The 25,666-nt window shown below is 44.0% G+C and overlaps 1 protein-coding gene across 1 annotated transcript in view; it reads left to right on the top strand.

Annotated features, from left to right (window-relative positions):
• myo16 (myosin XVI) overlaps positions 1-25,666 on the top strand; it is a gene marked incomplete at both ends in the record, with an annotated part of 71,716 nt that overhangs the window by 11,911 nt on the left and 34,139 nt on the right. The window contains 15 exons of the mRNA XM_079169620.1: positions 1,097-1,167; positions 1,923-2,066; positions 7,639-7,747; positions 9,706-9,830; positions 9,998-10,123; positions 13,847-13,922; positions 16,017-16,167; positions 16,324-16,474; positions 16,884-16,994; positions 19,166-19,231; positions 20,669-20,796; positions 22,324-22,429; positions 23,786-23,903; positions 24,488-24,635; positions 25,141-25,258. Coding sequence (XP_079025746.1) covers positions 1,097-1,167; positions 1,923-2,066; positions 7,639-7,747; positions 9,706-9,830; positions 9,998-10,123; positions 13,847-13,922; positions 16,017-16,167; positions 16,324-16,474; positions 16,884-16,994; positions 19,166-19,231; positions 20,669-20,796; positions 22,324-22,429; positions 23,786-23,903; positions 24,488-24,635; positions 25,141-25,258 — 1,748 coding nt within the window. The remainder of the gene's footprint in view (positions 1-1,096; positions 1,168-1,922; positions 2,067-7,638; positions 7,748-9,705; positions 9,831-9,997; positions 10,124-13,846; positions 13,923-16,016; positions 16,168-16,323; positions 16,475-16,883; positions 16,995-19,165; positions 19,232-20,668; positions 20,797-22,323; positions 22,430-23,785; positions 23,904-24,487; positions 24,636-25,140; positions 25,259-25,666) is intronic.

Raw genomic sequence — 25,666 nt, 5'->3', positions numbered from 1 at the left:
GCATTGTATACTGTTATATATGAGCTGTTGTTATCCTCTGTATACAGTACATTTTGGCAATCATATTTATTAGTAGTAGTGTGTTTAGATTATTAACCAGCATCTACTGGTTTTAAAACATGCCTTTTGTATGTGTGTGTGTGTGTGTGTGTGTGTGTGTGTGTGTGGCTGTGTGTGCAGGGTTGGATGAGGTTATTTAAGCCTGTCTTCATAATGACCCTTTAAGTGAAAAGACCTCACGGGGGTCATCAGCAGGTTTAATTAGCTAGAATTATTACCACTGTAATTGCCATGGTTACTGTCCTCAGAGCCATTCGCTTTGCTCAAAGACTCCAGTCGTGTGTGTGTGTGTGTGTGTGTGTGTGTGTGTGTGTGTGTGTGTGTGTGTGTGTGTGTGTGTGTGTGTGTGTGTGTGTGTGTGTGTGTGTGTGTGTGTGTGTGTGTGTGTGTGATTGCGTGACACTGGTGGCTGCTTTGCTGGGAGAAGGTCTTCCAGGGTTTAGTCAGTATCCATCTATTGCTGTCGGTGTCAGTGAAATCACATGTGTCCAAACCACAGCGCTCCGCCTCCCGCTCTTGTTTGTCCATCCTGCTCTATTCATCTGTCACGCTCTCTCTCTCGCTCTCGTCCTCGTCTGCCGGGGCCTCATTCATCTTTGGAACATGTTGAATAAATAATATATGAGTGATACAGTAAAATCACTGCGACCGGTTTTAGACATCTCATGGCTGAGTGCGTGAACTTGTTCGTAGTGGTTCGTGTCGTCTTCAGTCGATCTGTGTCAGCGTGCGAGTGGGTTGTTGCGGCTCACTGAAGCTCACAACGTGTGACGTGAATGTGTGTAACCCAGAGGCGTTCTGACCCGCTGCAGCAACAAGGAGCTACCAAACACACACACACACACACACACACACAACCTTAACACTGATCCACGCCGACATGTCAAGGACAGTCAGAGGACACTCGGCGCATCGGTTTTGATAGTGACTGGCACAGATCAGTGTGCGTTTATGCGTCTTCACTATTTGCCCCCAGCACCCCGTCTGTCTTCACATCCAGCAGGTGTTAACGTTATGGATGTTTGTTGTGTTGCAGTGCTGCGGCTCCTGAAGGAGGGAGCCGACCAAAACACTCCCATTTCTTCTGGGGGATCCTTGCTCCACCTGGTAAGACACACAGTGTTACACGACTATTATAAGAGACATTAAACTGACTTACATTCATTCCTTGGCGTTAACCCCTAAATGTAACCATACCGGCTACAGTCCTAGTCCTTACCTCAATATATGAATGGCTTTTGTCCCCACAGCACAGACCCTCACACTAATACTATACAAAGGTAGAGAATGTTTTGATTTAGATTAATTTGCGCCAAAGTTGTACTTAAGGAGAAGTATCTAAGAAGAAGCTCTAAAATCATGATCTGCAAAATATTACTTTAATCTACAGATGTTACAGCTACATTGAATCTCAGTCGATGTTTCTATACTCTTTGCACACAGATGTGTCCATGTGTACACACAAGTATGGCGGATTTAGATCTAGACACTTGTACCTGCAGTACCCCAATACATTCTGAAGCGTTCTCTCTCCCCAATTGATGAGAAGTGCAAAAAGTAAAACTTGAAAATGTCAATTAATTAAGAAAATGTCGCAGCAAAAACCCGGCGATGTCCTCTAACGTGATGCAGTCCCAGTAGCTGTTCTCCATGCCTTTTTATCATTTATCATATCGGCCCTGTGGCAATACACGTAGGCCTATGTAACTGTTAATATTGTTGTACAATACCCTTTTCACATATATTACTTAGTACGCCCTGAACCACTCATGTGTACTGTTTATAGTTAGCGATGCTTCAGGACATACACATTTCTGAAAAAAACCTCTAATAAGGACATCTGCTGTGATCGCATTCTGCAGTGTGCTCGCCACGACAATGTGTTCGCGGCGGAGATTCTGATCGAACGGGGCCTGAATGTCAACCTCCAGGACGAAGACCTGTGGACGGCCCTGCATGTAGCGTGTGTGTGTGACCATGCAGACGTGGTGCTGCTGCTGCTGCTGGTAAGAAACATACATATACACACATTCACACATGCATGGACACACAATTTGTCATTTTATAATTTTTCTTGTTGATCCTTGCAATTCCAAGCGTGTTAGCTATTAGATTAGTGTTTTGGAATGGGCCGGCGTACTAACTCCGTGTTTCAAATCAGCTTTGGACCCGTGGCTGTATTCACATTAGTCATCCAGAATCTTCTGTCCAAGCGGAGCGTTTTGCATTCACGGGGGGTTTTGGATTAAAGAGGGTCTGAAACACAGCTCGCCATTTTCTCTCACCAAACCCGGCTGAATCACTGAAAATGACAATATTTAGACCTTTGGGCATTAGCATGAGCCCGCTCTGTGGAGGATGTTTCCCCCGCTCTTTGTCGGGTCGGTCTCGACAAGAGCTGTGGTTGTACTGATTAGGTCCATAACGAGAGCAGGGCCAGCTGCAGGGGAGGGCATGCGCATCCAGTCCAGTCACTCAGTGGGCTGATTGGACCCACGGAGGAGGGTTAACGGTTGCAGTTTTGGAGATCCGTAGAATCCGGTACAGCCTGGTTCTGCTGATTGGGTCCTGAGTGATTGCCGTCTGTGTGCGGGGCAGGAAAGGGACGTGTCCTGAGAGGAACGGATACGTTTGAAGAGCTGCCAGTCGAAGGATGTGCAGCGAGAAGCCTGTCAGCCTGTAGTGACTGGTGGTTCATGTGTATGTTGCGTGTTTGCATATTTGCATGCATTTAAATTCCCTCGAAGCAAAGATTCATGCCGGCTGCCTAGTTTATAGAGCGTGGTGAGATATGGATACGCCAAATGCAATTCGTGCAGTGAGTTATGCTTTCATGATAAGCAATACCGTGAGAGAGGGGAGAGAGATTTAATACTGCTCCCTGGAAGGCAGTAACTAAATGTCTCCCATTCACTACCAAGACACAACCGGTTTCTACTAAATGAGGTCATATTTCCACAGAACTGAAGGGAGTCGGAGTTAAACAAAGAAAGAGCAAGAACATTTCCAAGAATTTCCAAAAATCACTCTCAACGCTGTGAGAAGTTAGAAATGACTCCGGTTTACACCAAAATAAGTCTTCAGCTTTCACAGCTTCAAAGTCCTTTTGATAATAAGCACTCGTTTCTTTCACTGAATATGCCTCCTCCTGTGGATGCTTTTGTGATTGTGACAATATGTGGCTGTGAGGAGACTACCCAAGTCAGAGAGGACACTTGAAATGTAATCATTTCAAAACATTTGTTTCCTTTGGGTAAAATCAGCACTTGGGTTTCTTTTCCTGGTGTAATCAGCAGGAAAGCCCAACGCTCTTCCTGACTAAGGGTGAAAAAAAGCTTCAGTCAAGCCACATTTCAGATAGAGATGCAACCCCCCCCCCCCCCCCCCCCCCCCCCTTTTTTTCTTAAATTCATTCATTTTGACACCCGACGCCCTCATGCCGCTCCGCTGCAGCCTTATCGGAGCTGTAAGTGGGAGATCTTCCCTCCGAATATAACGAGTTTACATTTTAATGAGAAGTGGAACAGTGGTCTTGACTGGCAGCTTTATCTTTGATTGGCTCAGGAAGGAATAGGGCTGCTAATATGTACTAATCTACGGTGTCCTACTCCTCCATCTCGTCCCCTCCCCTCGTCCTCTGCGTCTGTCCTTGATTTCCTGTCTCCGGTTCCTTCATTGAGAAGCAGAAATGTTTCGCTGACAGAGATGTCTTGTGTGGGGGGGGGGGGGGCCATTGCAGCTCTGTGTCCGGATTGGCAGTAATGTTTACGCTCTTATCTCCTGCCTCCAAACAGCAGGAGAAGCAGTAAGCTGATTCCCAACCCATTCCCAAATACACCCCTAAGCTATTCCCAGCTCAAGCTGTGGTTAATGTTGGTCACTGAGACTCCGACAGGATTAACTGTCAGTTTAGAGACACAGTGGATTGTCTCCTATATAGATTTCAACGTAGTCCAGTGTAGTTAGCTTTGGCTCATACACATGCGTCAGGAAGCCTGAACAGAGGCTCCTGATCTCCATGTGTCACATCTTTGGGATTCAGCTACAACCCACAAGATACTTATGAAATGTAACTTCTTATAGTGGCTCAATTATGTCTTCCTAATTAGGTTCCTTATGAAACTCTGAACTGAAAAGATTTGAAGTGATTAGACTTAATTGCTTAATTGCTTTCCCCAATTTTGCTTCCGTGTCTCGTTGAGAGAAAGTGCACAGTGTTGAAGATATGGACTCTTGAACAACATAAAAAAATAAGTTTGCCGTCTTAAACTGTTTACCACCAATGCACTTCAACTGATGTTTTTTTTTTTTTGTATTGTTCTTCCTCCTTTTTCTTCTTTGCCATATCGTAGTTCTCTGTGAAGTACTCTCTTTCTGTGTCTAAACTTACGCCGGGGAAGATGTAGCGATGCAATCATTTGGTCCCTGGGAGACAGGTTCTGTCCCAAAATGTTATTTCTCATCTTACAGTTCAAAACAGGGTTACAGATGTAGAAGTGACCCACTTTCTGTGCTTGTAAATGATGAATTCAAAACTTCTGAACTCTGAGTCCTTTGAAGTCGAGCGATAAACAGCAAGCCCCCGGCTGCATTTCACACCAGTTGGATTTTTTGTGGATTTTCTGTTGATGATATAAACCTCCCTCTTCTAAACAGAATCAAGCAACTGTTGCACGCTCCCATGCTCTACAATCTGCTTGAATTGAGCTCCAAACCATCAATTAACTAACAATTTACATTTTCTCATTGAAATGCAGAATTTGTGAACAAACCCCTGGTTATAGGTTTGAACTAAATCTACTATTTATAGATCGTGATGCTAATGTGAGTACATATTTAATGTTGAAATGAAGAGTTTAGTTTTAGTGTGGTCATCAATGCAGTCTGTTGTCTCATCACAGCGTTAGTATCTGCATGATGGTCAACAAAGAGAACAGACCGAAATGCTGTCGAGGATTCAGAAGTGTGATGATTACAGTTCTTTTCTCCAGCTGCCTCTGCTGTTTACGACACATCACTGCAGCATGGCGCATCACAGCTGAGCAGATGTTGTATGCAATCAATTGGGAACACTAATTGCTCGGTTGCCTCTCGTACATTTCTTTGTCACACCTTTTTGATAGTCAAGTGAGAAGGTTCATTGTCACTGGATTGCGTTTTTTGGGAAAACCACAAAAAAATAAGAAACAATTTGAACAAAAGATGTGAACGTTTGTACACATCTGACTTAGACTAGATAGAAGATTCAAATAATTCCTCCCCAAACACAACGGTATCGATTTAAAGGAGACATTTGGGTATCTGGAGTGCCGACCAACCCACCGTGTGCTGCCTGGATCAGAAAACCTGTGATTCAACAAGCCATTCACATTTGGCTGGAGATGTCATATGCAGGCTCATTAGAATTCAATACTTTGTAAACATGTTCTTGCAGAAACCCCCAAAACCCAAATCAAAGAATGAACCTGTAAATGAGCATGATATGGGACCTTTTTTAAAGAAAAACAATAGCGTACGGGGCCCCTTGCTTTGGATGAAATCCGCCGGGCCGTGACTAATGTGACGGGCAGTGTGACCGCCCCCAGGGAACGCTTTCAGTGCACGTCTGCTAGTTGTTATTGATTCTGCGGCAGTCACTGCATGTAACAACTGCCATTATAACCCACGCGCAGCGTAGTATGAACAGATTTCCATCTCCGGGACGTCCGAGGTGGATTCATCATATTGTGGCTTGGGAGCGTGTCGGGGTCAGAAGTCAACTTGTTAAACCCTCGCAGCCTGCGCAGGCTGCCGGCTAGCGCCGACTCGTTTATATCTGTCAGCACTTATCATGTTAGCTCAGACACATGATTAATGGTCCTCACGTCATGCTTCCTTCGCCATAATCTGTCTGCTGGTCTTGGACTTTTGTAACTCAGCTGTGGGGGAAGGCAGGCGGTGGTGAGAGTAGCCTCCTGACAGAGCAAGATATATCTTAACTTCATCCAGCCAGACCCCTATTGACTTTTACTGGACCTTGAAGTCAATTGTCTGGGTTAGCACACCCCTTAATCCCCACTATGCAGCGCACACACACACACACACACACACACACACACACACACTCTCGCATGTTAACAGAGGCACCCTGAGTGGAGCTGTCGGGTTTATGAGGAAGTTGATTACCGTTTGGGAGCAAAGCACAAATTGTAGGAATATTGATGGAGTCCATGTTTGACAATAGAGTGTAAGGGAAGGATGGGGGGTTGGAGAGTGTGTGAGGGGGGGGGTTGGGCGGAAGGGGCCGAATAATATGTACTCACTCTGACTCACTCATCTCATCATTTGCTCTTCAAGCTGTGCTTCACGTCGCGATAAGGCTTCTTGTTGTCTCATGAATAGTCACCAAGCAGCAGCTGATAGTTATTAATGTTAATTAATTCCCTTTGTTAAACCCTAACTAACCCTCATAAGTGAGTGAAAACACAGCTCCCACTAGACGACACAGATGGGCGCACACAAAGAAACCGCAACGCTCACCAGAACATATCCTCTGATAACCGGAATTGACAGCGTTGTGCTGCCTTTATCGCACTGTAATTACTCTGCCTTTCTTGAATGAAATTGTTTCCTTTTGAATATCTTCAAAACGTTTTTCATTATTGAAGAAAAAAAAAAAAACTTTGTCTGTTTATGAATCAATTAATAACTGCAAGGTTGCACCGATGGCTCCGTGTCCTTGTGGTCTAGCTGCTCGGTTTTCAGAGCACTAAGGTTAACCGTTCTTGTGTAGCTCGGTCAGCCCTCTTCCTCCCATTTTTCTCTTTCCCCACCCCTTCCCTCTCTGTCTACCTAAGGACCGGGTCATAAATCTCTTTGCCGCACTTCAACTCGGGCCGTTAGAATTCTATTAGCTGTAAATATTCAGTAAGGATCCTCACTTAGAGTCCCCGGTCCCCGTTATCAGACCCGGTCCAGCCACGATCGTTACACCCGCTTGTCTTTAACGGTTAAGTCAAACAACGGCAAGCGATTTACGGCTGGATGCTGACAATTTCCTCTTGAAAGGATGTGTGTGTTACCTTTAGTACCCAACACCAAAGAGGGGAGAATAAAAAATTAAATGGACAGAAGGAAAGTCCACCCGCGTACATTTTGCATGGCTTGTACACATTTCTGCTTTACTGGTGAAGCATAGCACCATTTTCACAAATAATAAGTGCAGTGGAGTTCCCCCAAAGAGGAGCAATTAATCGTAGCCATATTGTGACCAACGACTGCGCTGTCAGAGTAACGGTCATTAAAGGAGCCCGAGGGAAGGCCTTCCATGTTATCTCATGCTTCACACTTCACCCCGATGAACCCAGGTACCAGTAACCAACGCCCTCGCTATTCACTGCCCCCCCCCCCCCCCCGGGCAGTTATTTAATGACTTCTTTAATTCACTGTATTGTCTGTTAACGTCTCCATGGTTCTGCTCAGGTATACGCCTCAGGGATGCCACCATAATTGTGCCCGCTTCATCGTCGATTTGAAGTCCCGGCTAAAACTCTCTTTTTCGTCTGTCTTCTCTGCTTTCTCCCGCTCTGCGTCTGGAAGACCGGGGTGAACGTTCTGCTGCAGGACGTCAACGGAAGCATTCCTCTGGACTATGCCTCCGAGGGAACGGAGACCAGCTATATCCTCCGAAAACACCTGGAGGAAAATGGTAAAAGCTCTGCGCCCCTCTCATTTGTTCTGCGTTGCTCAGTGAGAGAAAGACTTTTACATTTTTACATTTCATTGATCATGAGCTCCATTAAAAGTGTGATTCAAAGAAATACAGTGGCTCAAGTCCATGTTATCACAGACTTTCATAAAGAAATCAATTAAAGGAAGTAAATGTTTCATTTTCTTCATTTAGGAATTATTGTGATAGTGTGAATGGTTAATATGTCATACCAGCAGGTAAACTGGAAGTGTTCTGTGTGTGTGTGTGTGTGTTTGTGTGTGTGTGTGTGTGAAGGTGAAGTACACCCACAGGCCTAATGATGGTGGATTGCGATTTGGGCACTTGTCTCCCACAGAGAGTGGAGAAGGTCAACACAGGGGCTGTGAATAACAGAGATAAAGGCACAAGAGAGTTGGAGGCACACAAAGACCAACATGGTGGAGGCACAGACACTGAGTGACAGCGGGAGAGGCCGGGAACAGTGCCAGTGAAAATACAGAGAGACGCGCAGAGAAAGGGGAACGGGAAGCGTGCTGACAAAGCCAGACAGAAACAGATATAGACAATGACGGAGGGTCTTCCCTCATCCATCTGCCATTAGCCTGGAGTTCATATGACAAATTCAAGATTATGAGTGCAGACAGCTAACTCATCAAAGACACACACACACACACACACACACACACACATACACACACACACACACACACACACACACACACACACACACACACACACAGGCTGACTCTCTGACTCCCCAGCCGCAGAATATTTGAGACTTTTCTCTGCTTCTGTCTGCCATGCCAGCCCCCGTGGAGATCTCTCCCTCCTATGTACCCCCCCTCATCACGCTGGGCCATGAAACACACTCTTACTCACACAGGCTCACTCTGTTGCTATAGCAACTTGGCTGTACGCTCTCTATGTCCATCAGGTTTGTGGGGAAAAGACAGACAGGCTGTCCATGTGTCTCTATATCAGAGAGAAATAGTATTTATTTTTTTTTTTCCTCATTGTCATGCCGAGTCATTTATTTTTCATGTTCTACTGGATTCCTCCAAGTATTGGCACTGTAGAGAATAATTATTCTTCCGTTATGGTAATGTTCTTATGAGCACTTCTTACAAAGCTACACACCCTTTGGCTCTCGTTTGTTTGTAAAGACAAACTTATTGATTAGCTAATCCAACCAGTCTACCTGGAGAGGTGCCATTAGTTAGTTCTCTAAAGCTTATCCCAGTGGAATATAGATCGATTGATAATCGATCCACGCTACCAAAGTCGGGTGTTCTGTGTGTATGTGATCGTGGAGCAGTGCATTGATCTTCATAGTTTGGGATAGATGCCCTTGTAGACGGCTGTTTGGATGTGTCAGCCAAAGAGACGGCTACAGTAGCCTTGTTCTTTACGAGTAGTGGATGACCTCTGACTTTTTTTTATTGAAGTTTCAACATCAGGATCACTTTTGGTCATCACTTGATTCGCCAGGCTTCGGTTTTAGCATGAGGTTTCATGTGTGCTGTCAGTTTGAGAGTGTTTTCGCTGCCAGTGCTGTGCACACAGCCTCCCTTTAAATTGCATACTGTGGTTGTGTTGGAATTCAGCCCTGATACTGCACTATCAGAGAGCACCATGCTGAACTCACGCCAAATCCTGTTGAGAGATTTAGTTCTGCTAAAACTGGGGAATCTTTAAATGCAAAATGTGTACTTGAATGTAACTCGACCCTACATGTTGGAAAACTCTGTAAACCAACTGAATCTTAAGTGTAAGGTTCAAAGGATCAGATCAACTTGCTGAGAGTTCAAATAAGACGATTGAGACCAGGAAGTCACTGCTCCCGGCCAAGAAATAGTCCAGCACGTAACGCCCCGTAAAACGGCAAGTGATAATTTTTTCAACTAAATACTTGGCGTAATATGTGGATCTCAATTGTGTTTGTGTGTTTTTTTTAGGTGTGGATGTGTCATCCATGCACAACATGAAGATGCAGAGACGTAGCACCATGCTCTCTGATGTCAGGCAGCTTGTAGCCACAGGGGGAAGCCTCAACCAGCCCAATGACGACGGGGTCACACTGGTAAGTACGGTCACATGCGTTAATGTGCGTGCGTTGACCTCTCTTTTCCCCCTGGTCATGGTTTGTCCTCTTCCTTCACCTCGGTTTTTATTAGATGCTGTAGCTTCTTCTTTCTTTGCTGTCATAACTGCATCTCTTTCTCTCTCTCTCTCTCTCTCTCTCTGAAGCTGCACATAGCATCTGCCAGTGGTTATAGAGAGGTGGTGTCTGTGTTGTTGGAGAGTGGAGCGGACCCTCATCCAGCTGACAAGAACTTCTGGACCCCTCTCCACCTGGCTGCTAAATATGGACAGGTAACTCCCAAGCTGCTCAACAAAATGTCACATTGACATTGATGAAGTAGTCCCCTTAGTTTCTACTCACCCAGCTGCATTGATCTGATGTGATTATAGTCGTTAATTGAGTGAATGAAATAACGAGGAAGTTATTGATAGATGAGTGCTTCCTCTGAGGAAGTAGCCTTCAGTTACCCTGCACACACTCTGATAAGCTGCTCTTTTTTTGGGGCCTATTGATTAGGAACAGTCAAACTGCGGGCACAGAGCAGTACTGCACATGCATTTGTTACAGCATTTTAGATTAGCAGTTTAATGGACTCTCTTGGGGCGAAAGAGATTGATTTCCAGATGGGGCGATGAGATCTGGTGGTTTGGGAGGGGTCCAACTATGAAGGAAGGTTCAGCTCTTGCTGACCCAACTGGATATTTAATTACATGTCTGTGCTGTGTGCTTGGGCTGCTGAAAAAGTCAAATTATTCATCCGGTATTTATAGCCGCTCTCTACTTCATTGGTTCATCTACCCTGAAGATGTGTTTTTTTTGCCCCCTCTAGAGTGTCGCCTCGCAGCCTTTCTCTGTTTCATTCATTCAGAGTTGCTGCCTTTTGTTTTCTGTCTTTCCTCTTCTACAATTCTTCATCTTGTTGTTGGTTTGAATTCTTATTTTTGTTAATCGATACATCAAAATGTGCAAGTCTTCCAGATAGCAATCTTCTAAATGGAATAATAACCTCCTTTTGTCTCTTTGTTTTTAAGACTTTCTGCATAAGCAATTACTCACTGTGTGTGTGTGTGTGTGTGTGTGTGTGTGTGTGTGTGTGTGTGTGTGTGTGTGTGTGTGTGTGTGTGTGTGTGTGTGTGTGTGTGTGTGTGTGTGTGTGTGTGTGTGTGTGTGTGTGTGTGTTTGCAATATGTAAGTGCATCTGACTTGAGAGTGGCATTCTAGAGGATTGGAGAATCGATTAGTTTCCCTTGCAGTGCTAAATCACCTCAGCCATCGGCTCTTTACTGGTGCCAGTGCTTTGCCTCCTGCATACCAACGACTCCCTGAGCCTTCTGAACACACCATTCCCTTTTTACTGGTAGTTAGGGCTGCAACAACGAATCGATAAAATCGATAAAAATCGATTATCAAAAGAGTTGGCAACGAATTTCATTATCGATTCGTTGTGTCGCGCGATTATTACGCCACTCAATAAGTCGTGGAGATGCTTGAGTGTTCACAGCAGGCCCGGTCGCCTGAACACCGCAGCTAGGAATAGTGGAATAGGACTCCGGTTCTGTAGCTGACGCTGACCGGCGTATAAACGTTGCCATGACAACACCGGAAGTTGATTTACGCGATTTGTATTATTTTTAGTTTATTTCTGCAATTATAATACATTACATTTATTGCCATTTTGGGTACCTTGTGTTAAACTCGTAACTGCTTCGCCGTTGTTTTACTTATGATAGACGAGCTTTTGTTTTTGTAACATGACCATTAAACCGGAAGTTAAGCGGAGCTCAGAAAGATGAGAAATGGCGGGTGAAAACAGCGAATTTTTTCTTCCCATTCTGTTATTCTACTACTGGTCTACCAGGCGAACACGGTAAAGTTTATTCAGTTAACTCATTAAAGTACTGTTATACTTGTAGGTGATGAGAGACAGAGTATTTTGGGTAACCCACTGAACCCCACTCCTGATATTAGTCCATTTCTTTTTTTAAATTATTACTTTAACAGCTCAGGGATGTTCAAGCAACCTGTTTGTGCACTTTCTGAAGATGTTTTGCACTGTGAATTTACACTGTCAGCTCTGTTTTTGAAAAAAGGGTTAGAAATTAATGCTTTTTAGTTTTTTGTTTTTTTATCCGATTCATCGATTAATCGAACAAATAATCGACAGATTAATCGATTATTAAAATAATCGTTAGTTGCAGCCCTACTGTCAGTGACATGTCAGCAGTCAGGATATTATGGGTTCAAGATGTGTGTATGCATACAGCCAACTAAATCACTGGTCCCACCAAGAAGAGGCTTTGCTGATATGAGGCAGAAGCAAACCGTTGCCTGGAAACACTTGCTGGTAACTGTCACACCAGCTGGAACGTTAAAACCAAAGACCCCAATCTGCAGCGCGGCATACCCACTACACTGACCCTTTAAGAAGATACATGACCCTATTACTGCAGCTAATTAAGCCTCCCTCTCTCGGTCTTGTGATAAGTTGGACGCTGGCTCTTGGCGTCCTTGATTTGAGTCTCGGCTCTTCAAGATGTGTTCTCTTAAGGGAAGGATTTTTAATAGTGTGTGGATTTTTAAACCAAAATGGCAGGATGTTAAAGTAGAGCCCTACTGGGGTTGGATTAATTAATTCAGTTTTTATAATGACGGTAGATATGAAAGCTGTGGCAATATAGCAACCACCTGAACAAGTTTCATGATCTCAAGATAATGTTTTAGCTCTGACAAGTATTTTTAAAAGGAAATTTGAGCCTTTACAAAAACCTTTTGTCTGTCTGAATATGCATCAGCGATGAGGTTGCTCTGTCCCCGCGGAACCCAATGTGCTGACCTTTTCCTGATCCCCCTGACCGATTTAAAGAGTTAAGATCTTGTGGTGCCACTGACGCGTTGTCCATATTTATAGGGTGTGAGTGCAGCTGACAGGGTTCGTGGGCAGAAGAGATGCTATGGACTCATAGCCGAACAGCTGTTGACGTTCGTCTGAGTCCGCTGAATGTGCTGAGTCACTCTCTTCCGTACTGCCGGCGATGCCTCTTACTCTGCTTTAATACAAAGAAGTTCTGCTGCTTTGGAACGCTCCTTAAACTGTTGAGAATCAGCAACAATAGTTTAGTTAGTTTGACCAGCTGAGTTAACTTAGCCCAAGCATGATGATGTGGTTTCTTGCTGTTTAATATTCTCTATGCACAAGTGAATAGTGGAAATATGTTTTAGGGGTCCTGAATTTAATGGAAATCTTCCAAACTGTGCTTTGGAACTTTAAACTGTGCTTGTTGCATTTCAGCTAAATGTGGTAGTGTGGCCTAAATGACATTTCACAAATAAGTTCACAAATATGTTTTGAATTAAAGTCTTCGTAGGGAGGAGGATGGGGTGGATGGTCAAGTCACATAGTATTCACAGATCACATTGGATTCTTGGATTCTTTACAGCTGATAGTCCGCAGAGTAGAAGAAGGGTGTTGACAGCGAGAATGCAAAACGAAGATGAATGGGGCAGTGAGAGGGAAAGGAGAACAAGTCTGACCGAGAGCCCGACGGCTTAGACAAAAAGAAAAACCTCCACAGAGCAATAGAGGACAGAGGCGACAGCCATCACATGTCACTGTGTGCGAAAATGAGTGTCGACAACTATGGGGTTCTTCCACTGTGACATGTGAAGGAAGATACGCTTATTATCAAAGCATCTCCTCAGTCAGGGGCAACGCTTGTATAGATCCGTCATGTGTGACATACATACGTTGTTTCTCTCATATGCTCGGTGTTCAAATTCCGGGGCCGTGTCGCACTATATCCTACATTTACATCTACACATCTACACTGTAGCGGCAAATGTGGGAATATCTCCTCTGACCTGATCAAAAAAAATCTGCTATGAGGTGTTTTTTTTTGTTTGTTCTTGCACTGATGGTTTGAAAGTTGCTGCAGTTAATAGTGCCCTAGAAATGTTAGATTCTTTTCTGAGGATCTAATGAAAATGGATGTGGGTGTTTCTCCCGTCTCTTACAGACAAGCATCGTTAGCCAGCTCCTGAGGCTCAGAGCAAACCCGACTCTGTTGAACTGCAACCAAGACAAGCCCTCAGGTAACGCATTTAGGCATTCACACAAATACGCACATGTGCACGTACACACACACGCACACACACACACACACACACACACACGCTGCTGCTGGAATGTGCAAACGTGTTTTTAGAAATCAAGAGTTAATGAGGCAGAGAAGCGGAGAAATGGATTTTGACTTATTCAGCTGCAAATGCATTAATAATCGCAGTGATGATATAAAACCCAGGCTCATAAACACACACTCGGTATACGCAGTGAACGAGGTTCAGTCACAATCAGTCACCGCTGAGCTTATCTGTGCTCATCTGAGTGCGTCTGCGAGAGCGAACGCATTTAATAATGAAAGAAAACATTTAACACCTTGCTCATGCCCGTACACACATGCGTTGATTTAAAACGGGGGTGTTAGCAGTAATCAAAAGAGGCTTGAGTGATTAAGTTGCTAATGGGCATAAAGGTATCACATCATTATCAAGAGGCATCTACTCATTTTTTAAATGTTTTCTTAATTGAAGCTCACAAGATAAACAGAGGAGATCTGAATAAACACTATTTGCACTAATTCAATGTGGGGCAAGTTGTGTGAATGTGGATGTCGGTAGGAGGATTCCCGTTTGACTGGTAAGCACTACAGTTAAGGGAAGACTTAATTGGTGATTATTGATTTAAATAACTTGTTGCAAATGGCAGAGTGATACAGCTGCCATCTGAAAAATGATATCCGCTCTTGCGATGTTATTTTAATTCTAGTCGCCCTTTAAAATCATACGGCCTTAAATTAAATTAACCGTTGATGCTGTGGAGCAGTGTTTTGCTCCGACTACAAAGCCAAAGAGAATGATGATAGAAAGTGAGGGTGGCTCGACGCAGTTCGCTGCTCCAACGCTCTCAGCTTCGGGGTAGAATGTTAGCGAAGTCGGGCAGCAACCGTCCTGTGTAATCTGCCGTTAGGCTGTGCTAGGTTCATGTGACTGAACTATGAATATAAATCCTTTTCATTTCATTTGCTGTGTAGGAATCGTGTAGGCTGTTAAACGGTAGAATTTAACGTTTTGTGTAGGCAGATAAGCCCTATATCAGCCATAATGTCGTGTTCTGCTGCACGAGGATGCAGGAATATGCCCACATTCCTGCCAGTTACAGAGGGCGGTAATGCAACTTGTTGTACATGCAGGCCATAACACATGAAGAAGAAGATGATAAACGAATGAAACACCTTGAAACAGACTTGAAATATCTCAACAATTTGCACATTTGTAAGGCGCTCAAAGATGCACACAATGCATTTTGAAGGGAAACATTGGCTTTAAACATAAATTACATCAATGTTGGAGCGAAAGTTGTAATTGGCTGATGATCCCAAACAATCTTCTAAATTCCCCTTCCACACACACACACACAACGCAGCACTGAACAGATCTGTTTTAAAACCATTCACTGAACCGGGCTGCTGATGAATGAAGTGTAGTCATTGTGAAGCGTGATGGTGATGAAATCTGTCATATAGAAGGGGCTTCGGGTTCCTCGCCATCGTGGGATAGAATACCATAGCTGCCTCTAACCATTTACTCCCATGGCTTCATCACAACTCTGATTGCCTCACTCCGGCCTTAATCAATAGCTCCTTCTAGCATGTGTTTGGGAAAAGATGTGAGACAAGCCCTCAGAGACTTGAGACAATCCCCCCCCCCCTTTCTCACTTGAAGCCCCACATCCCTCCTTCAGCGGCCACGTGACGAAAGAAAGCCGGAGCAAGAGATGGGAGTCTAGGGGGTTGTCAGTCAGACACAAATGAAGACGGGCTGAAGCCATTCCCCTTCCCTCGTGCCCTGTTACACCTCATTACAGATGGGGGATCTTATCTCCCCCTTCCTCTTAAGCACAGTTGGATAATCCACAGTGGGGTTCACATTGTGTACCGGTGCAGGTTCATCCGCTCTGATTGTGAAGGAGGGTCGGCATGGTGAGAGCCCGGTTAACAGGAAGGCGTACCTGGTTGTTTTAGAGTGCAGAGTATTATGGTCTTTGGCCAACAATATTACCAATATTATGTTGTTGTTTTGTTATTGATGGCACAGAATGGTGAATAAAACTATTTTCCCTTTCACCAGACATTTCCGCGTCGGAGCCCATAGCGGACATGCTGCTGAACGCGGAGGAGAGCTGGCTGCAGAGACTAAAGGACCCCTCCGCTCCTCTACCCTCCACTGACCAACGCTATGATGGCGGTTCTCACGACCTCGACACTCCTGTCAAGACCTTGTGGGTTAACAGTTTCATGAGCACAATTGTTACCTTATTATTTATCTCCATAAATTGTAAATACCGTTCCCCTGCCTACATTTTTCTCAAATCTGCTTCTCGTCCATTTACCTTCTGTGTCTTTTCCAACACCTTGCCTGTCCACCTATCACACAGGAACCCCCTGGGTCTCTCCATCTCTAAGCGGGACAGTCTGCTGGAGAAGTGTGCCATGTTCAGAGATGCAGGTGGAGCGCTGAGCCGACAGCCCTCACAGGACAATGGCCTAGATGGCCCCTTTAGCTCTGGAGCCAGCAAACTGGAGCAGGTACCGTGTCGTCCTACAGCTCACGCACTATAAAAACACAGTAAGGCAGCGAGAGCACAGATAATCCCAAATGTCCCGAGGCATAACATGTCACGTCTGCTTTATCAGGCTCACTTTTTTTATCTGAAACATGACACAGTATGTAATAAACTCTGGTGTTTCATAGAAGAATCTGACAAATTTATTTCAGCAATGATGATTGAGAAGTAATCGTGTGCTATAGATGTCTCCAATAATGTGCATTTGAGACACAAGAGCATTGCAGTACTTTTTAAATGTGATGTTGGAAAATAGAGGAAATAAATTGGTGAAGAACTGTCCCAGACTTTAAATTTGTTGAACAAATGTAAATGACTCCGACATTAGTGGAAGCCTGTTGGTGTTTACTCTCAGCTTGCGCTTTCCTCAGGTCAAGCTGATGCCTCCCGCTCCCAATGACGACCTGGCATCCCTCAGTGAGCTGACCGACAGCAGCCTGCTCTACGAGATGCAGAAGCGCTTCGGAAACGACCAAATCTACGTAAGACCCCGCTGTCATTGTGCCACTGAACCGGGAAGTCCCACTCGCCATTAAACATGCATGAAAACACAAAGCACACACAGAACAGAGAGAAATACAAACACACACACACACTCTCTCGCTTTCAGGCATAACTCAGTTGTTCATTTCTAGTGGAGTGTTGTTTACGGTCTGGGAATTTCAGAGTGTGATGTTTGGATCTTTATACCCATGAGCACCGCAGTGGGTTTCCCTCCGGTATACGTGTCTGAAGTATAAACCGTGCATTGCAAATACTGTACCTTCTCTCCTGAACACTATTGTGCAGATCATATTTAGAGGTGTGACCTCTGACCCCTGACTACTTTTACAGCCTAGGATTGGTGGTGAATAGATATTCGTCTAAATATAGTTGAATCTTTTTAGTATGTAAACCCTTTTGTGTTTATTAGCTGAATCCCTTCCTCTCTCTGTTTTGGCCTGCTGACTTGTAACAGGGGTACCTAATTCGAACACACACACACACACACACACACACACACACACACACACACACACACACGTACTTACACTGGTGACAATTGCAAAATCAATACCATTTAGATCGACTGGAAGATAAATCCATAACCATATTCAGGAGTAAAGTGCCTTAATCTCAAACAATTGTTCCATTTCATAGTCCTGTCATCTTCCTTCCTTTTTATAACTGTAGTCTGGCCCATACTTCTCCATGGGGACCGAGCTCTATAAAGACTGGAACCAGATCAATGTGGAGCTATCCGGTGCACTCTCTTCTCTGTGAAGAAGCGGTAGTAGTCTGTTATTATGGAAACCCAGATGGGCGACAGACAGTAGGGTTAGCCACAGCAGGAGACAACCGATAAGGGGGATGACAATAAAAGGCAGCAGAGTGGTGGATGAAGAAAAGAGAAATGATAAGAATTCAGAATAATGAGGGCCGGACTTGAGGTGCAGTCCAATTTGGAAGAAGAAAAGATTAAAAGAAAAGGACAAAGTGAGGCTATCATGGGGACGGAGGAGCATGCCTGATCTGATTGTGTATAAGTACTCTGCCATGGAGATGCACATGCTACAGTCATGAGTTATGCTCCATTCTGTTTAAGCAAAGATATTCCTAAATAAAGCCTGGTATATGTAAAGATAAAGTTTTTAACATAGTACCCATCTTCTCTAAAAGTGTTTGCTTAGAAATGAACAACGTAGTGTTGCCAAATAAATACATTTCTTTGCTTTTCTGCCCTCCTTCACCTTCTTCTTTTTATACTTATGGTGTGACCTTGTGCACACGATAGAGGGCATTTCAGGAAAGGGGTGAACAAAGCAGAGATGTGATGAAAGACAGACAGAAAGAGGGAGAGGACAAAGGCGGTGAATGCTCCATATGTTCCCAGCAGGGTGGTCAGAGATGGGGCTTTGAAGGAGTGGTCTGCTGCCTTCTGCCAATATAGAAGGACCAGTGCACCGTTAAAAGCCCCGAGGAGAGCAGCAAGGAACTGGGGAAGGCTATGACTGAAGACACTGTTGTTTAATCTCGTGACATCCCTGTCCAAAAATGCAGCCTTCCTCAGTTAATATTGAAGTTTTACTCCAGTTAAAAAAAAAAAAGCTAGACTGGTAGTGTGAATTTTGTTCTGTGTCTGTAGGCAGTGGGAATTTGTCATTAACCTTGAGCCAGGGCCTAAGGACAGAGCAGCATGTTACAGAATGTTAGCAATGTCTGCGTTCTCCCAGGGGACAGAGCGTTGGCTTTCAAACATCCTCCGGGGCTCTTTGTGAGCAACGGTGGACTAGCAGTTTAGTGGAAAGGGTCAGGAATCAAGAGTTGGTTAATTTCATCTAAATGGCCTCAGGGTTTGTGTGTACGCGGGAGGGCAGAATCGTTTCTTTCTTTCTATTGGACAAAGGTTATTGCTGAGGTTATCGTCGGAGGTCCCTTCTTGGCCTTTCTCTGCCCTGAGATTACCATAGTCTTATGGTAATGGTGATTGTCGCTGCCATGAATTCTGATGTGAAAAGATTTCAGTTCAGTGTTATACCTTCAGGAATTATAAACCAGTTCAACCTGCTTGCAGGTCAAAACGGTCAACCTCACACCCAAATAGTAATTGTCTTACAGTTAGATTTGCGAGTAATAGAGCGGTCGGGTGTGTTTCTTTTCTTCTCTTTTGTAGACTTACATTGGACACATCCTCCTGCTGGTCAATCCAATCAAAGAGCTGCCCATCTACTCCACTTTGGTAAGCAGGTATTTTTAATTACCTCTGTCTCACAAAGGCTTCCATTGTACGCCGCGCTTTCTCTCTGAATATTTAATTTGCAGGTTTATGTGCCATGATCCACGCTTTAAACTTTACATTTGAAAGGCTATGCGTTTCTCATGCAAAAGCACAATATAAAGGAGGCATGTTTGCCGTATAATAATAAGCAGGACATGAATGGATGAAATGGACCTTGTGGTTGATTAATAATGCAGTCTTCCTGTCAATGATACACAGCACAAGGCTGACTCTGCATCAGCAAGGGAAGAGAAGTATCCAGTTTAGCTAGCACACACACACAAAGACGGACTTTATTATGCTACCTCACCGCTTTAAAGAATACATTTTTAAAAACGCTATCTCTAAGAGTGAAAAGCGGCATTTGCAACAGCTAAAGGAGACTTGGTGACAGACTGACAGTCTTTGATGTTTCTAAATGGCATTTATCATTTGTTCAATGTTGTGATATCAATCAACAACAGTGTGTGTCACCTTATTTATAGCAGTGGATAACTCATTTTGAAATAGCTGAATTAACGCCAGCTTAGTGCTTGCCCATGTGGACCCAGGAGAGGTTGTTGGATGGAGGGGGAGACATCTTCTCCTGCCATGACAGAATGAAGCCAAGCCCCCTCTGGCTGTCCCGTTCCCACCCGTGTCTGGATTCACTCCAGGCGTCCACACATCCTGGACGAAGAGGGAGGAGCCAGTGTGAGAAGGACATATGTCCCAACATGTGTGATCTGCTGGCCGTCTGTCACCCCCTCCGGTCTGGTGGTCCACCGCCCATCCGCCTTCCCTTTTCCACAGACACCAATATCAGTACTGGCACACATCTTCTGGACTTGTTACAGAAAGAGGGTGTGACAGTACAGTCATATCACAGTTCAGTGTGCCAGACGATGGAGGGTACCCTGTCTGTCTTTCTTAGGCTCACAATTCAGGTTTACACTTAATCACTTTGAATCAAGTGTTTTCTAAGCATATATTCTTTTGTAAAGCTTAACCGAGAAACAAAGATATCCAGAACAGAACCTCCTTAAAAGAGTTTTTCCAAACACCTCAGTGGATTACAGCCGCGTCAACATTTTCCGGCCATAGTGGAGTCTAATTGTTCAAAGTGCTAATGCATATTTTTAGATTTTGGTCTGCAGAGTGTAACTTAAGCCAACAATTGTTCGGACAATTTTTCCGATAAGCTGAAATGAATATTTCATGTGTGCAAAAACCAGACGGCTGATGATTTGCTGGCTTCCTTATTTACTCAAACTCCATGTGTGCAGAGGTTACACCCAGCGTGGTTTCACTTTTCAGCCAACACTTTATCCTCTGTGTTGCTCAGCCCATGCGTGTGTCCATGTTACATGAGGTTGTGATCCAATGTGTTGGTGGACTCTACTTGTCTTTCTCCCACAGGTGAGTCAGCTGTACCTGAGCTCCACGGGTCGTCTGTGCTCCTCTCTGCCACCTCACATCTTCTCCTCAGCAGAGAGAGCTTACCACATGATGCTGCAGGAGAGACGCCCGCAGTGTTTCATTTTGAGGTACACGGGCCTCCCTCAACACTCACACACACACACACTCTCACAAACACTGAACTCTCTGCCTCGGGATTATGAGAACGTTCAGCCGGCCACCTGGTTGGTCCACACCCCTCACTGTCACACACCTGTTAAACACTCCCTGAGGGATTAATAGCCCTCAGCCTGAGCTGAGCTGTGTGGACCTGTTCAATATTCACGCAGAGACGGAGGTTTGCTGGGAGCGTTGTAGCGTCTTGCTCTTCGTCCTTGGCTGGACGGAGGCAGCTCCCTGATTGCAATTAAATCCCGCTCTGCAGTGACATTCCCGCTGAGTTGTAACCAATCTGGCAGAGAGTTAATGTGCCCTGCCCACAGGCTATCCATCTCACTCACACATGCTAGGACATTGTACAATGCATTCTCATGTACCCACACACCTTTTCCCTTCATTCTTTCCCTGCTACACTTTATTCCTCCCTTTTTCTTGTTTCTCTTTCATTTACTCTTTCCTGTTCGTTCACAATTCCTCTTTAGTTCCTCACACATACACACACACACACACACACACACCTACACATTTACAGGCAATCAGATGCCATCATCCCCCGAGGCCAGTGCTCTAACAAAATGCCCTTGAAATCTAATAGAAAGTGCTAAATGAAATAGACAGGGGAAAGGGCTTTGGACTCTGCACTCAGCAGGGCTGTAAGTAGGAAATCTAGTAACACACACACACATACACAGAGACAAACAGCGCGGCACGGCACACTGCGGTCATTAGTGAGGGCTTCTGACCTTCTGAAGCCATCTGCTTGGTGCTACTATGCCCGTCTCAACTCTCTGCATGTCGGTGAGAGTCAGAGCATGTACTGTAGAGGTACCTTATGTCAGCTTTAATATCCACTCAACGCCATTAATTGATTAAAAACAGGCGCCCACTGCCAGATAAGTTGTGGCTGTAACGGCGCGGGGATCAATGGTTCAACGTTGGTTGAGTCAGACAGAAGGGATAGATTGTGATTTTGATGGGTGGGGGTTCCTGAAGGGGTGATGTCAGGAGGTGGGGGACATGGAACCGAGGTGACAGATGTGGGAAAACACCCTGATGACTAATGCATTACGTCTATTCTTCTGAGAATAGTTACGCACACAGATGCTTGATGTTTGCTTTTAATTTCAGTATTTCTTACTTGCCCATTATCCAGATGGAAATTGTTATGTAGATGTTGCAGCACAAGGTAGAAAAGAGTGCAATTATCAGATCGAAATGTAAAATGGCAATAAAGGCGCAAAGTGTTGCATGATGACTACGTACCCCATCACTTATTTTGGAAGCACATAAGGAAGCATCTCTTAATGACCAGCATGAACACGAGGATGATCACAGCAAGCACAACCTGTCAATGTTCTATTGTTTTAAAACAGACTTTGAGAAATGATGAACTTAAGACATGAAACAATAGAGAGCATGACAACAAGTATAACAATAATAGCATCACTGAAGGACATTAATTAAATCAGCATATATTTTTTTTTCTGTCTCTCTAGTGGTGAAAGTGGTTCTGGGAAAACAGAGGCCAGTAAGCACATAGTGAGACACCTGACAGCCCGCTCCAGCCCCAAAGGCTTTGCACTGGAGCCCAGAATGAAACATGTAAGTCTGGTCCTGATACTCTTTCATTTTACACTTCAGTCACCGGGTGTCTTGGAGGTTTAAATTACTAAATTACATGTGATGTATCCGCACTGTCCTGGGAGTCTTGAATCCTTTGTTGCTCTCATGCGCTTGTGTCTTTTATTTTGAATTTGCAAAAAGGCTAGAAAACGTTATGGTAGACATCTTTTTCATTTCAAATTCAAATTCTCTGCACAATCGGTCCTCCACCGAGAAACTCATGATATTCGTGTGTTCTTCAAAGCGAGGCACTGACTGAATCGTACATCCTTTCACCCTGTGCGCAAGTCTTTCCTGCGCTTATTGTTCCCTCTCGCATGTCATCTCTGATAAAGAATCAGATGGCACACATTGTAGTGAGACAGTGGTCATGGCTGTGTAAATGTATCCTGCTGTTCTTCTTGTCTCTGTGCTGGAGGAGAGAATAGATGTATGGATTAGTGGACACAGTAAGGGGCTTTAATGGTAGTCTTTTCTTCTCTGCTCGATAGCTGTTCATTTGTCAAAGACGGCATTTGAGCATTCAGACCCTGTGTTTGATTGCATCATCAAGATTTCCATTAAGATGACTTTATCTCTTACCGTACTGTTTCTTAAGAACGGAACCATTTGCAGCGGAGGGAGTCATTTGGCCGTTATTCTTAAGGGGCAGTCCATTTGTCTTAAACTTTACAGCCTAATGAAGGAATATTGATTCAGAAAAATGATAGTAGAGTACAATAGGATGCCAAATACCCATATCCGCTTCGTGGCACATTTTCCAGTAAATCAAGAGAGGCTACAATCGTATAGAAACATATACTGACAAATTATTATTATTCATATTTTTTACAAGGCATTTAAGGTCGGAATTAAGGTCAGAGTTTAGTATCCTCCCTTGTCTTGTATATGACCAAGAAAGAAAGAACTTGCATTCCTGCCTCTTTGTGTATTCTCCATTGTGTAGATGTGGTTCGGATTGTGACATGTTCGTGGTGTTTAACACACGATTCACTGCTCTGCACGCAGTCTATCAGTCGGGTAACAAAGCAGGTGTGTAGCCAGGGATTGCAAGTGACGTGTTTCTGATGAAGTCATCGTTATGTAGTCGATATCTGGGTCAGCGCTCTCTCTGATCATCCTAGGACACATAAAACACTCGGCTCCCATATAACGGGTGCATGTTGACATCTTGTGGTGGCAAGTGGAACTTTTTATTCAGGTGTAGAGATACTAGAGAGATACTTTGTGTAAGTGGGTTTCATTATTTTGGAAAATAAAAAAGGCAGACATACTCTGCAGTGAGGATGTTCACACTCACTGTTAACATTTCCTCTGGTTTAACAAAATATGCAGGTTAACTGCATTCTGGAGGCCTTCGGTCATGCAAAGACTCTGAGGAACAACAACTCAAGCCGCTTTATCAAGTTGTTGACCATCCAATACTGTGACAAGAGGAGGACACTGCTCAGAGGTAACCTACATTTCTTTCAATGGTAACTGATTGATGGTATTGTCTGTATTTCCCATTAGAGACTGGAGTAGAATGAAACGCTGATAAGTGTCGTAACATTGTACTTAATTCTTCAAAATGTCTATATTCTGGTTTGATTTTGCTCTACTTGGCATAACATGTTTCCTTATGATTCCACACATTTGTATTCTTTATTATTTAATTAAATCAAATATGTATTGCCAAAATAAGTGAGAAAATAGTCATTGTTTTCAAAGTCTGGACCACTACTTTATGAGGATAGTACAGAGATAACATGAACCATAAAAGATTCACAATATATCTAAGGCACAGAACTACTGTGTGCTGACTTGCTATGGGATCAGGTGCTCAATCGTGAACACCAGCAGGGGGCAGTAAAGGCCCATGAGTCTGCTCTTAGAGTTTCAATTTGTGCTCCTTCATTTAAAGTCCTGTTTACCTTATTTCACCCCGGTTAATTTGATCAGTGAGCACCCGCTGCATGTTCAGTACTACTACTATCATCTGATGAAATGTAATTTACACACGTGTTATTGAAGTAATAAACAAATCTGATGTTTAAGCCCGAGTGTACACCCACATGCTGGAGAAGTCTCGCCTGGTCCACCTGCCTGCTCACCAACACAGCTTCAACATCTTCTATTTGATGGCTGAAGGCCTGTCGCCTGAGGAGAACAGCGCACTTTACCTCAACAATGTCCTGGCTCATAGGTTAGTGCCCGTCAGCTGCCGTATGTATATTATATCCACTATATAAATAAATATATATATATATATATATATATATATATATATATATATATATATATATATATATATATATATATATATATATATATATATATATATATATATATATATCCACTGAATGTCTCCAGTGTGATAACTACTGACCTGATTCGCTCTGATTTGGAGCCTGAGAAGTACGCTTGCCCCTCTTGCATCACACCCAACCCATTGGTGATTTACAACCCTGTTTGCTATTTCTCCTCCCTTCCAAACAGAGCTCTCTGCATAGAGTGACAGGAAATGTAGCACTGTGCAAAACTACCTCATAAATCTTTTGGATCTAGGTCTCGGTCATCCACAGATATGCACACATGTTTGGAACCAATGCACTGACCACGGGACACACTTTGTCCTTTGTGAGCGTTGTGTTTTTGTAGTTGTCTGAAATGTCCGTCCACATTGTCCAATGTTTATGTCCTTACTCCAGGTATCTCAGTGGAGGACCTCTAGGGGAGAACCCTCCAGTAGCTACAGCCTCTGCCCAGAGCCGGGAACGCCTCGCAGCAGTCAAACAAGCCCTGCGAGCCCTGGGCTTTAACAAGCAGGTATCCATCGGCACTGCATACGGCTTCTGTTATTGTCACTGTTTATTCAAAGGTTATCGACAGCGGGGATCGTTCAAAGTGTTTGATGTTACAGACCCTGAAGTAGCCACGTATGAGGTCATCATTGAGATTTCACCCCAGGTTTTGAGTCTGTAAGTTTTGAGTCCAGGGGCTGGATCCTCCAAAGGAATGCGTCCCTAACCTCAAAGATAGCAGAATTACTGACCCATTCTATGGGATTTTGTTCGATTTGAAAAGTCAAATACTTCAAAATATATGACTAGAATGTCCCATCTATAATATCAGTAATATCTGGTAAATACTGTCACGGTCAAAAGTAATTTTCAAGTCGAAGAGGATTGCCCATGCTCCATTAAACAATTGACCACTGCATAATGGATTGCAGGA

The sequence above is a fragment of the Pholis gunnellus genome (assembly GCF_910591455.1).
Source record: "Pholis gunnellus genome assembly, chromosome: 12".
NCBI classification, from domain to species: Eukaryota; Metazoa; Chordata; class Actinopteri; order Perciformes; family Pholidae; genus Pholis; species Pholis gunnellus.
The sequence above is the reverse complement of the archived record's forward strand: the minus strand, read 5'-3'. Positions and strand labels throughout refer to the sequence as shown.